The following is a 13,280-nucleotide window of genomic DNA, read 5'->3' on the forward strand; positions in this document are numbered from 1 at the left end:
AAGTGCGTTAATATAAATGACTTGTAAAGACTTGTATAAACAAACGCTTGTATGTGGAGAATTATTCTATAAAAAAATATTTTAAAAATTAATTTATATTCTAATAATAATAAAAATATTTAAATATTATTGTAATTTATTTTAAAAAATTTAGGTTTTCTATATATGGTGGACCCTCTCAAATACAAATTTAAAATTAGGAGTAAAGTATTATTTTAATTTTATTTTCAACGTTTAGAGTAAGTTTTATTTGTGTTCCTAACGTTTAAATCGTTTTATTTGTATTCCTGATGTTTGTAAAAGTGATTTAATCATTCAATATTATCCTACCGTTAATTACACATCATGAGTTTTAGTTGGAGTTCTAAAAATCTCTTTTTAAAATTAGAATACAAATATCTAAGACAGAACCGATGATCTACTATAGATAATAGTTCATCAAAAGTTGAAATTAATTCCTGTAACATTTATATAATTCATTTCTTTAGAAACATAATTGAATTTAAACACAAATAATGGATATGATATTGAAATCGAACACACACTACAACATTTTTGGCCTAAGGTAACCCTTATTCGAAGTAACATTTAACAAAAGTTGCCTTAAATAGGCAAAGACAACATTTTTGACGTGTTACCTTTGAATAAGGCTAAGATAACTAAATTTTTGGCCACCCACAAAAATTGTTGTCTTTGATATCTAAAACAACACTCAATAAATGTTACAATATAAAATATTTAAGACAACATTTTTAAATAAAAATACAACATTTTATAAAAGTTATAAAAAAATTAAATAAATAACATTTATAAAAAGTTGCCTAAAATTATTTACAGTTACAAATTTTAGAGAGAAACTTTTTATATTCCCACCAATTATTTTCCAATCAAATAACTTAAAAAAAAAAGAAAGAAAAGACACAATGCTCTTCATCAGTTCATCACTTCATTCGTTCATCACTTAGCTTCCTCATTTCATCAGAGATACTCTAACCCTAACATTATCACGCAGACGGTCACACCACCGATCGCCGCTCTCCTCCTCATCGACCGCAACTCTCAATCGCTTTCACTCCAAACGGCGACGGCGTGGTTCTCCCTTTCACGGTCATCGGAACGTTGCTCTCATCCACGGGCTCCTGCGCGGTGCTCTCCTCCACGGGTGTCGGCACGGTGCTCTCCTCCACGGGCATCGGCGCGGTGCTGTCCTCCACGCACGCTGCTCCACGGCTCCCCCTCTTTCTATCTCGGCTCCAAGTACAGGGTCATGTTGGAGAAACCCCTCTCCTTCTCCCGTTTCCACTTCTTCCCCTGTCTCGCCTTCTCCTCTTCGCAAGGGCTGTAACCCCCCTCATCCTCCTCCTCTGCTTATTGGTAAGAAAGCTTCTTAATTTTACTATGGAATGAATATTCTGAATGTATTGATTGTGAATGAAGAATTGGGACTATTCTGAAATTTAGTATGTAAATTGAATTTTTGAATGCATGTCTTTTTGGGGCTTCTCAATAATTCTGAATTTAGGGGTTTGCTTTCAATTTTTCTGAAGTTTTCATGTGGATCAACATCTTCCTGGTGCTTTTTCATTTCCATCTTTTTGACCCTGGTTAAACAAATTTCCACTATTATATTTTTATTGCAGCTTCTATTCTTAAAGCTGTGTTAAGGTACGGAAAGAAGCAGTTTGCGGTTGATGAGACCAGGCGTGATATTTAGAATTGTTCAGTGCCTTCATGCAATGAAGCACCAGTATTGACCACTTGGTGTGAACTTTTCTTATTGCTTTTTCTCTTTTTCTTATCTTCGTGAACTTAGATAAAACAAAATTGGAAGCATATATCAAGTATAGAGTCATCTTTTGCTTCTTACTTAGATTTTTTTTCAACATCAGGTTGGTAAGAAAGCTTCTTAATTTTACTATGGAATGAATATTCTGAATGCATTGATTGAGAATGAAGAATTGGGACCGTTCTGAATTTTAGTATGTAAATCGAATTTTTGAATGCATGTCTTTTTGGGGCTTCTCAATAATTCTGAATTTATGGGTTTGCTTTCAATTTTTCTAAAGTTTTCATGTGGATCAACATCTTCCTGGTGCTTTTTCAATTCCATTTTTTGACCCTGGTTAAACAAATTTTCACTATTATATTTTTATTGCAGCTTCTATTCTTAAAGCTGTGTTAAGGTACGGAAAGAAGCAATTTGTGGTTGATGAGACCAGGCGTGATACTTAGAATTGTCCAGTGCCTTCATGCAATGAACCACCAGTATTGAGTACTCGGTATGAACTTTTCTTATTGCTTTTTCTCTTTTTCTTATCTGCGTGAACTTAGATAAAACAAAATTGGAAGCATATATCAAGTATAGAGTCATTTTTGCTTCTTACTTAGATTTTTTTCAACATCAAGTTGGTAAGAAAGCTTCTTAATTTTACTATGGAATGAATATTCTGAATGCATTGATTGTGAATGAAGAATTGGGACTGTTCTGAATTTTAGTATGTAAATTGAATTTCTGAATGCATGTCTTTTTGGGGCTTCTCAATAATTCTGAATTTAGGGGTTTGCTTTCAATTTTTCTGAAGTTTTCATGTGGATCAACATCTTCCTGGTGCTTTTTCAGTTCCATCTTTTTGACCCTGGTTAAACAAATTCCCACTATTATATTTTTATTGCAGCTTCTATTCTTAAAGCTGTGTTAAGGTACGGAAAGAAGCAGTTTGCGGTTGATGAGACCAGGCGTGATACTAGAGAATTGTCCAGTGCCTTCATGCAATGAACCACCAGTATTGACTACTTGGTATGAACTTTTCTTATTGCTTTTTCTCTTTTTCTTATCTTCGTGAACTAGATAAAACAAAATTGGAAGCATATATCAAGTATAGAGTCATCTTTTGCTTCTTACTTAGATTTTTTTCAACATCAGGTTGGTAAGAAAGCTTCTAAATTTTACTATGGAATGAAATTTCTGAATGCATTGATTGTGAATGATGATTGGGAATGTTCTGAATTTTATTTTGATTATGAATTCTGAATGCATTGAATCTTAATTTTTTGGGATTCTTTATAATTCTGATTTTAGGAGTTTTATTTCAATTGTTCTGAAATTTTCATGGCTCTGATTGTTGCTTCTTAGGGTTTTCTGAATTTTTGTGCATCTTATTTCTGATTTCTGAAGCTATTTTCTGGGAAAAAATACGACGATCTGCAAAAACTGTTAAGGTACATCCTCTGTATGATTTCACAATTTCTTTTCTTTTTGTCAGAATTCTCTAAATTGATGTGGTGAATGCTATGACTGTAGTTTCATACTTTTGGGTTATTATAGCCAACTAATATCATGAATCATCATCCTGATTTAGAATATATCACAATTCAGACCTTATTTATTCTTCTGAATCATATTGCTGTGCCCGTACTTATGTTCTTGATTGTATATATGGTTTTGAATACAAGTATGTGCAATTTCTATTCTCTTTTTTACATAAATTCTTAGATATCACCAAGCATCTAACCTACATCAAGCAGTTAGAAAAATTAAAATCTTAACCCATATAGTTCAATGTTACTCTTTATATATATATATATATATATATATATATATATATATATATATATATATATATATATATATATATATAATTTAATAAAAGTTCAATTAGCACAACACAAATTGGGCATGCAAATCATACATTTAATTTATATCAATCAATAGAAATATATAAATCAATATAGAGAGATAAAGGGATAATTAAAAAAATAACCATATAAATTAAATTAAAATACTTGGATCTCAAGACAAACCCTACCTTGAACCTTTTAAATCTTTCAGTTACTCTTAAAGTCTAGTATTATGTTCCATGAATTACAAGACTTTATGTAGTAAAAGTTGTAACTAAAGAGTTATGGAATCTTGGGTTTTCACTGTGTTTTTTTTCAGCCGCTCAAAAACAGAATTAAGTTTATGACATTCCTCTTGGGTTTGAAGAACATTAGTGGACATTCTGGGACTTGAAGATTGCAATTTGTTTAGCCATGACTCCGTAAGTTTTTTTTTTATCTTACTTATACTTGTATGTTTTCATATGTATATTATGACCTTTGTGCAATTTTTTTTTCATGTTGAATGTCTTTATGTGTCTTTTTCATTGTTTCTTAATTTTAATAATAATATTTTTATGTGCCTTTTTTATGAATTTATATACTTACTGTGCATAAACATTATTATTTACATGGTTATTAGTTAAATAGTAGTAATAATATATGAATAATTAGGTTTTCCCAAGACCTAGAGAAAGATTGGATGCGTTTACCGAGAGATAAAGCCGAGTTTAGTAACGGTGTCAATGACTTCTTAGACTTTGCTTACTCCATCGGATACCCACAAGGAGAGGAAATTTTATGCCCTTGTGCAAAGTGTTGTAATTTCTTGTGACACAAAAGACAAACAATTTATATTCATTTGATTGCCTTTGGATTCGTTAATGGTTATACGAGATGGATTCATCATGGGGAAAGCGTAGTCGGCATGGATGTTGATAGCGATAGCGATAATGAGATTGACAGTGAGAGTGAGACTAACTCGTACGACGACATGGACGCCTTGTTGAACGATAGATTTCGGGATGTGGCACAAGTGGAAGGGATAAAAGAAGCTATGAATGAAGATGCAAAGAAATTCTATAACTTGGTTGAAAAGGCTAGCAAAGAACTGTATCCCGGTTGCGACGGGTTTTCTACGTTGTCTTTCACCATCCGATTATACTTGTTAAAGTGTCAACATGGGTGGAGTAATGCCTCTTTTACATGGCTGTTTTAATATTTTTATACAGCAACTTAATGGAAAACGGAGCAACTTCAAAGAGGAAAAGACTAGTAAAAAAGTATCAAGCTCATGCAAAAGTTAAGGAATTTGAAATGAAGGAAGTATCTTCTGCTGCGAAACTAGTTCGGAATTTTATAACCAAAGGTGATAAAGGAAGTAATCAAGCCAAAATAGCACAACAGCCTAGGAGAAAAATTTCAGAAATTGGAGACAAATATAGTAGGGAGAATTCAATGGAAGGGAGAAATAAAACACTTGTAGACAATGTTATGAACCGGTCTTTGAGGTCTTCCCAAAACCAAGTGAGGAGTAATGTTCAACTAGAAGAACAACCAATTCCTAAGAAGATGAAGAGTAAGGCAAAGTTTCCAGCAATGGCTCTTGATGCCTTTTTGCATACAGAAGGAGTAGAAGTGGAAAGAGAAGAGGAAGATGACTTTGAGTCAATTGGTGAGGATGCTGGAGCTACTGAAAAAGAACCAGCTAACTTGATAAACTTAAAAAATAACTTAAAGCGTCCAGCAATGACTCTTGATGCTTTTTTGGGTGACCAAGGAATTCATGTGGAAAGAGAAGAGGAACATAATGAAGTTCCAACTACTGAAGATGCTAGATCTAGGCCATCCCCGAATATTGGAGAAAATGTTCATATCCCCTCTGAGGAAGATTATATTGGTGAACATGAAAGTGACAATTTTGATGTAGAAGGAGATCAAGTTATGGAAGAGGCTCATGTAGAAGGTGATGTAATTTAGTTTGTTGCTATTTGTTTTACATTTTCTTTTTATCTATGAGCATGGGACTGCCCTTTCCATATCTTTCACGGCTGTCTTTGGTTTTAATTTGTACTATTTCTCAATTTTTAATTTAGATACTTCAAAGGTTAAAAAGACTCGTGGAAAAACAAGATGCCTAAAGATTTATGCAAGAACTTGGGAAGAAAGGGAGGAAGTGACTTTTGATCAGGGAGCAGCCGTGGGGCCAACAGCTCAGAGAGTGAAGGATTTAACTAATTTTATTGGAACAATGGGAAGGAATAATGATTTTATTACCTTGATGTACACTAATTAGAAAGCTGTGCCTAAGCAAATCAAAAAGCGCATTTGGAAGTATATTAATGTAAGCTCTATTTATCTTTATGTTTATGCCATATGTTAATAATTATTTTATGCATATGATATGATGAAATTGATGTGTTTGTAGTCAAAGTTAATTCTTCCAAAATCTTCAAAATTATGGGTGATGACTGGTGTTCAAGGAGTATGGAAGCGTTACAAAACAAGAATAAAAAAGAAGCATTTTGAACCATATTTTGGAAATATTGAGGATATGTTGGTGAATCGTCCTTTGGAAATTCCAGAAATACAATTTCGGAAGCTAATTGCATATTGGAGTATTCCAACTGTCAAAGTGAGCTAGAGGATTTCAATTATTATTATTTGATATGATCAAGTATAATTCTTTCAATTTTTATATTTTTTTCATCATTGTTTATTTTAAACACAGGCCATGTGTGTTATAAATTCTGAAAATCGCAAGAAACAACAATGGAGGCATAAAATGGGCCCAATCAATTTTGCAAGAGTGCGTGTTGATTTGGTAAGGTCACATTTGAGTTAAAATTCTCTACTTGTTACTTCTCCCTAATTTTAGTATGTTATAACTTTGTAATTGTTATCTTGATCTGTAGCGTGAGAAAAAAGAGAACAAAGAGGAACCAAATCAAGCTGAAATGTTTGTTGCAACTCGGAATGGACTAAAAGGGAAAACACTTGATGTAGAAACACAAGCTGTTATTGTAAGTTCCTCTATAATTTTCTTGTTTTAGTAGTTGTTTTATGACTGTCATGGATGCTATTTTTTTGCTGTTTTATGGCTATCGTGATTATTGTTATGATATCTATTTTGCGGCTGTTTCATGGCTGTTTCATGGGCGGTTTCATGGCTGATTTAGTTGCTGTTTTATGGCTATTTTATGCATATTTTATGGCTGTCATGACAGCTATTTTATGACTGTTTTATGGCTATCATGGTTGTTGTTTTAGTATCTACTTTATGACTATTTTGTGGTTGTCATAGTTGCTGACTTGCTGCTTTCTATGTTTTGTGGTATCTATTTTGTGTCTGTTTCATGGCTGTTTCATGGGCTGTTTCATGGCTGATTTAGTTGCTGTTCTATGGCTATTTTATGTCTGTTTCATGGCTGATTTAGTTGCTATTCTATGGCTATTTTATCCATGTTTTATGGCTATCATGGAATGCTATTTTATGGTTATTTCATGGCTGTTTTATGGTTGATTTAATTGCTATTCTATGACAATTTACAACCATGTTATATGGCTATCATGGACTGCTGTTTTATGGCTCTTTTATGGCTATTTTGGATTGCTGTCCCTGTTAGTTATCAATAGGTTTTTGGATTCTTTCATTGAATTTTTATCACTAAAAATAGACATATCATATATTTATGTGTATAGGATAAACTTGATGATATCCAAGAAGCTGGAGAAACTCCTACTAATGCATTTCAAAAAGTTTTTGGTAAAGAGAATTCAGGAAGAGTTCGATGTTATGGAAGAACTGTTACAAAAACTTCTCTTAAGAAAAATAAAGAAATAGATGAAATCAAAAAATAAAGTGAAGAGAAGGTAATAGCTTTAAAAACTGAATTAGACGACCATAAGCAACGACTGCAAGGATTGGAAGATATTGTCAAACTTATGTTGCAACAAACTTCTCCTGGTATGAATGTTGATGAAGCGCTTTCTCTCTTGCGATCTAAGCAATCGTCTGCAAATAGTGTACAAGATCCAAATTTAGTTCCTCGGCATTCTCCTCCATCGACTCATATACCAAATCATGAATAGGTATATGTATGCTAATTGTTGTACCACTTGAGTATACATATTATTGTATAGCTGATGTTTTGACTATAATTTTTTTGTTCATTTAAGTTTGACTACAGCTTTCTTATTGTTGGAGGAAGTTTTTTGAAGACATAAAGACAATTCTTGCCACAATGGTGAAGCACAAAGTCTTCTTAGTTTTTAGTGGACAACTTAGTTTCTTTTTTGTTTAAGTTCATTAGCAGAAAAACATGTATTTTGCTTACTTAGGTTTATTATTTATTTGACTTGGTAACTTATTAGCAAGTATATATGTTAATTGGTACTTGGAAGACCTTTCTATATATATATGCAATATATAATATTATCTTATTCAAATGCGGGTGTTATATATTCTTCAAATATCATATAAATATAACAAAGATAAAAAAAATATTATTTTAGATATTAAAAAAGAGAATCTAAGAAAAATTCAATAAGGTGTTGCTTTAGGTATTAAAAAAAGACAACTATAAATAAACCTACATAAGTGTTGCATTAGGTCTATAAAAAAGGCAACTTAAAAAAATTTGGACAAGTGTTGCTTTAGGTATATGAAAATGCAACTTAAAAAACCTGGACAAGTGTTGCTTTAGGTGGAGGAAAAGGCAACTTAAAAAAATTTGTACAAGTGTTGCTTTAGGTATATGAAAAAGAAACTTAAAAAACTCTGGACAAGTGTTGCTTTATATATTAGAAAATACAACTCGTAAAAAGTGTTGCCATAGCGTTTAACTTAAAGCGTTGTGTTTGGGTGCTCTAAGGCAACCCTTTCACGGAGTTGCTTTATTTTGAGAAAAGGCAACGTTTTTTGAAAGCTGCCAAAAAAAGGGTTCCCTTTAATATACAAAAGCGTTGCCTTAGACCAAAGGTAACGGCCGTATAGCCAACCCCCCAAAAAGCGTTGTCTTTTGTCGGAAAGTGTTGCCTTTTATCAAAGGCAATACTTTCTCTTATTATAAGCAACGTTTTTAAAGGGTTGCCTCAGCCCGAATTTGTTGTAGTGACATCTAAATAAGATTTAATTGAAAATAAATATATCTAAGTGAGAATAATTGAAAAATACAATTTTATCTATTAATATAATTGACAATAGAATAACATTAAATTACTTTTATAAATGTGAAGAATATAAATAGGACAATTAAAACATTACAAAAAAAATAAAATATACCCTAAACACGTTAAAAACAAAAATAATACTTTACTATAAAATTAAAAAATTCATATGTTTCACGTTTGGTCATTTGTGTAAATGTCCGTGATTCATATATATACCACTTAATGAGTATTTGGGTGGAGTTAATATTATATAAACGGTATATAATAATAATAATAATAATAATAATAATAATAATAATAATAATAATAATAATAATAATAATAATTGAGATGCAAAATAGTTTTCGGATAATTCAAACTTCATATATTTTTATCAAATTCAATTTATTATTTTAATAAATACATTAATTATTTTTAGGGCTTAATCATTTTGAATGGTTAATTGCTTTTATAAATTTTTCGAAGGGAACATGATTATGTTGATAAGGAACAGATTAAAAAAGACTCTTTTCAAAGATGATGTGCTACAAAATGGTAACACATGTATTTTACCGAAAGCTAGGTGTCTTGTAACGTGGCAATAAACGTTACATATGAATGTTGACGTGTTAGTTTCATTTGTATAACAGAGATACATTACTAGAAGCAATTCTTTGATACAAACCGAGTCATTCACCTGCGAATCAAGAAAGAAAGAAAGAAAGCTAATGCAGTTGCAAAAGCTTGTCCAAGAAAAAGAATCAATAAAGTGGTGCATCATAAGATCGATGAGGGCTTGGAACGTGAACAAAGTGGTGCATGGTGAGCAAGCTCCGAGGCCTCATCATGAATTCGGCACCGTTTCTCCATCTCCTCTTTCTTCCTCGATTAATTGTATCGATGCTAAAAGAACCAACCAGGTAACTTCATTTCAGTGCAGCAAATTTTATGATATATGTTTTTCTTTCAAGAAAAAGTGGATATTAATTTGACCCTGCTCATTTTGATACCCTAATGAAAGAGGGTGAAAACGGTGTCAAAGTAGCGGTTAAAAATAAATTTGATAATTAGAATTTAAGAATTGATAGAAATTACTATTAAAATAGGTTGTCTATATTTAATTTTATTTTAAAGTATTTGTTTATTTAGAATGGGTTAAAATTTAAAAGTGAAAGAGAAATATAAATATATATATATATAATTATTTCATAAAATATACACAATAAATATATTTAATATATTTTTTTCATTTTTCTTCGTAAGTGTATGTGTCTTGTATTTTTATTTTTTAACACAGATCAGAGTTACTTATAAAATGTCTTCAATCAACAACAATAATTAGGCATCCGAATGAAAACAATTTTTGGTATTCAAAGAGCGTGAAAAATGGTTGAAAAAGATAATGTAAAACCAGAAAATATGGAGAAATTAACAGAAACTCAGAAGGACGAATTGAAGAATAAAAAAAAGAAAAATTAATGTGCACATATTATCATTTATCAAGGTTTAGATGATGATATGTTTGAGAAGATTGTTGATATAACCAACGCAAAGAAAACTTGGGATACTCTTTAAAATTCCGTCATAGGAGTTGAAAAGATGAAGAAGGTTCGTCTTCAAATTCTAAAGGCTGAGCTTAAGTTTCTAACGATGAAGGAGATTGAATCTATTTTGGATTATTTTACCAAAGTTTTTGCGATAGTGCACCAAATGAAAAGGTTTGGAGAAATTAGAAAATGTTCGTGTTGTTGAGAAAATCCTTCGTTCTCTCAATTCAAAATTTTATCATGTGGTGGTAGCCATTGAAGAGTCTAAAGATTTGGATACGATGTCCATTGATCAGTTGAATGGTTCTTTACGGGTTCAAAGAGAAAGAATGGATAAAAGTAAGTAAGAACATGTGGAACATGTCTTGCAGACAAAACTTTCGTAGAATGCTAGAAGAAAAGCCAACGAAAGTGGAAGACAAGGACGAGGTCGAGGCCGTAGACGAGGATGGAGACGTGGTTACGGAAGAGAAAAAAATGAGAAAAATTATTCTCAAGAGAGAAGAAATCAAAATTTAATTTTTCTTGAGGTCGTAAAAGAGGAACGGTTGATAAAATACAAATTGAATGTTATTCATGTGAAAAGAATGGACATTATTCTTAGGAGTGTCAGACATACAAAGAAGAAGAAAATAAGTTTGTTGTACACAGTGAAGATGTTGAAGAATCAACATTATTCCTTACGCTCAAGAAATATCAAAATTCTGAAGATAGTACGTGGTATCTTGACAATGGAGCTAGCAACCATATGACAGGTGATTGGAGTAAATTTGTAGTACTCAACACCAATGTAAAAGGACACTTGCATTTTGGTGAGAAATCAAAGGTAGAGATCAATAACAAAAGGACGATTCTATTCGAGCTGAAAAACGGAAGTTATAAGATTCTTTCCAATGTCTATTACATCCCAAAATTGAAGAATAATATTTTGAGTATTGGGCAACTTTGGAGAATGGTTGCAAGATAGTCATGGAAGATCGGCTAATTTTGGCTTAGAGATAAAAATAAAAATCTTATTGCTAAGGTTTTGTGACAAAAAATCGTATGTTTTTTTTAAACATAAGGAGTGGTGGAGTTATATGTTTGAAGCAATGTTTTGAAAACCGGTTTGAACCCCGGTCAAACCGATCAAACTGTGAACCGGACGCGAAAATGGTTCGGCAATTAGTAAAATCGTGAAAAATGAAAACTAGAGTTGAACCGATGAACCGACCGATTCGAACCAAACCGTGACCTGGCCGATTTTTGGGTTGGGCAGCAAAACGCTGCTGTTTACGCCACTGAAGCCTTAGATCAATGATGTGAATCCCTAATTGGCTTCAGCAGTTCAGCCCTTCACAATTCTCATCGAGCAAGGTTCGGCGTCACGGGTTCGGCGTCGCCCAGTCACCTCCGTCGCCGGTGTCACCCAGTCACTTCTATCGCCGGCGTCGCCCAGTCACCTCCGTCGAGCAGTCACCTCCGTCGCGCAGTCCCTTCCGTCGCGCAGTCACCTTCTTCGACCAGTCACCTCCGTCGCGCAGCAGCCGTCGTTCGTCGAAACAGCCACCTCCATCACGCAGCAGCCATCGTCCCTTGAAGGTGCTCCACCACTACTTGAAGCCGTCGCCTAGCCAGTCACCTCCATCACCCGGCGTCGCTGTCTCCCAAGTCCCACTCTCCCTGTTGCATGTTCTGCACTTGAAGCCTTGAATGTGCCTTCGAGCTTTCAAGAGTTTCAGGTAATTTTTTTTTAGTTATGAACTTATGATTGTTTGATTGAATTATTGAATAATTGTTGCATGATGAATTGCTAAACTGTGACTGTGAACTCTTTGATTGAGTAGCTCTTTGATTTTGCTTTGTTTACTATCAACCTCAAGTTATGATTTTGGATTGAAAATTAGGATAACTCTATTTTCATGCTAGCATTCGTAAACACTTTTGGCATATTGGTAAGTGAAGTTGAACACTTTGTTGAAGGGATATATGACTTGATGCCTATGAAATTGCGAAGGGTGATGTTTCAGGGTCTCTGGTGGAGTTTGACAGGGCAATTGAGTTGGACCCTCGTCAAAAGGCGTGTATGTTTATAAGCATTTTGAAAAAAAAGCGTTATATCAGCACTTTGTATTGGAATGATTGTAAATTGAGTTCAAGTTACATGAAATTTTATTGTGCTCATTGTGTTTGTTACCAGATCTTTGGCAAAGGGGCCTCTCCCTTTACTACCTTGATAGGTACTCACTCTACAGTCTACACTATTTTGTTATTTATTTGAGTTTAATTACTATTCACATGGAATTGCATATTTATAATGTATTGCTTATGAATCTGTAACAAGGGGGACTGAATTGGATTCCCATTTTGTCATAGATTTGAAGAAGGAGCTGAGCAGTTTTGGCTAGATGTTGCACAAAATCCGAATGATACCGAAGAGTCCATATGGTGTTTTCTCTGTGAAACTCAACTGTATGGAGTGAATGAAGCACAGAAGCGATATCTTGAGGTGAGTCACTAATTATGTTACTGGAATTTAACAAGAAAAATGAATATGTGAATCTTCACAAATCTGCAGCAAGTTATGGAGGATTTTGATTATTGATGACAAACTTGGATCATTTTGATGTTGCTATGTTATGTTTGATTGGTTGTTTTATTTTTGACTTTTGAATTTGTATTTGAATGAGATTATAACATTCTGGTTTATATAGTACTTTTAATTTGAATGATATTTTAAAGTTTACATTAGACTATAATTATATTTTCATGTGTTTATTTATATTTTATTTATTATTTTATTATAAAACAGTTTTTCGGTTCAACCACGGTCGAACCGGTTGAACCTATAAATCAGTAAACCAGTAGTTAAAGGGGTTCGATGACCGGTTCGGTTTTCAGAACCTTGGTTTGAAGTCATGTATCGAAGATCCATCATGAATTTGGCATATAAGATATGGACATTTAAATTTTGGTGGGATCAAAGAATTGGGAAAAAGAATATAG

General features: G+C 33.0%; 2 protein-coding genes across 12 annotated transcripts; both read left to right on the forward strand.

Moving 5' to 3' along the window:
* The first annotated feature begins 873 nt into the window (after nucleotides 1-873).
* Nucleotides 874-8,046, forward strand: LOC112796197 (uncharacterized). 10 transcript variants are annotated; one of them, XM_072235034.1, is made up of 13 exons: nucleotides 874-1,374; nucleotides 1,641-1,761; nucleotides 2,159-2,279; nucleotides 2,676-2,797; nucleotides 3,176-3,219; nucleotides 3,938-4,040; nucleotides 4,273-5,563; nucleotides 5,694-5,941; nucleotides 6,026-6,232; nucleotides 6,329-6,421; nucleotides 6,513-6,620; nucleotides 7,300-7,689; nucleotides 7,777-8,046. In XM_072235034.1, exons 7-8 carry the CDS (start codon nucleotides 4,804-4,806, stop codon nucleotides 5,891-5,893), a joined length of 960 nt encoding a protein of 319 aa, XP_072091135.1. In that variant the 5' UTR covers nucleotides 874-1,374; nucleotides 1,641-1,761; nucleotides 2,159-2,279; nucleotides 2,676-2,797; nucleotides 3,176-3,219; nucleotides 3,938-4,040; nucleotides 4,273-4,803; the 3' UTR covers nucleotides 5,894-5,941; nucleotides 6,026-6,232; nucleotides 6,329-6,421; nucleotides 6,513-6,620; nucleotides 7,300-7,689; nucleotides 7,777-8,046. The 10 variants fall into 9 exon arrangements, with proteins under 10 accessions (XP_072091135.1, XP_072091137.1, XP_072091141.1 ...); XM_072235035.1 differs by having other exon boundaries at nucleotides 921-1,374; nucleotides 3,134-3,219; XM_072235033.1 differs by having other exon boundaries at nucleotides 926-1,374; nucleotides 4,830-5,563.
* A 1,364-nt stretch (nucleotides 8,047-9,410) lies between these two features.
* Nucleotides 9,411-13,020, forward strand: LOC140184394 (uncharacterized). Of its 2 annotated transcripts, none has more exons than XM_072235042.1 (4): nucleotides 9,411-9,668; nucleotides 12,292-12,358; nucleotides 12,475-12,514; nucleotides 12,651-13,020. In XM_072235042.1, exons 1-4 carry the CDS (start codon nucleotides 9,477-9,479, stop codon nucleotides 12,793-12,795), a joined length of 444 nt encoding a protein of 147 aa, XP_072091143.1. In that variant the 5' UTR covers nucleotides 9,411-9,476; the 3' UTR covers nucleotides 12,796-13,020. The 2 variants fall into 2 exon arrangements, with proteins under 2 accessions (XP_072091143.1, XP_072091144.1); XM_072235043.1 differs by having other exon boundaries at nucleotides 12,305-12,358.
* The last annotated feature ends 260 nt before the right edge of the window (nucleotides 13,021-13,280 follow it).

The sequence above is a fragment of the Arachis hypogaea genome, chromosome 4 (genome assembly GCF_003086295.3).
Source record: "Arachis hypogaea cultivar Tifrunner chromosome 4, arahy.Tifrunner.gnm2.J5K5, whole genome shotgun sequence".
NCBI classification, from domain to species: Eukaryota; Viridiplantae; Streptophyta; class Magnoliopsida; order Fabales; family Fabaceae; genus Arachis; species Arachis hypogaea.

Excerpts from the sequence above, each read along its gene's own strand:
- LOC112796197 (XM_072235034.1), top strand. The coding sequence starts at position 4,804 with ATGGCTGTTTTAATATTTTTATACAGCAACTTAATGGAAAACGGAGCA. Across the intron at positions 5,564-5,693 it reads GGAAGAGGCTCATGTAGAAG|ATACTTCAAAGGTTAAAAAG; the intron begins GTGATGTAATTT and ends TTTTTAATTTAG.
- LOC140184394 (XM_072235042.1), top strand. The coding sequence starts at position 9,477 with ATGCAGTTGCAAAAGCTTGTCCAAGAAAAAGAATCAATAAAGTGGTGC. Across the intron at positions 12,359-12,474 it reads GGACCCTCGTCAAAAGGCGT|ATCTTTGGCAAAGGGGCCTC; the intron begins GTATGTTTATAA and ends GTTTGTTACCAG. Across the intron at positions 12,515-12,650 it reads TCCCTTTACTACCTTGATAG|ATTTGAAGAAGGAGCTGAGC; the intron begins GTACTCACTCTA and ends ATTTTGTCATAG.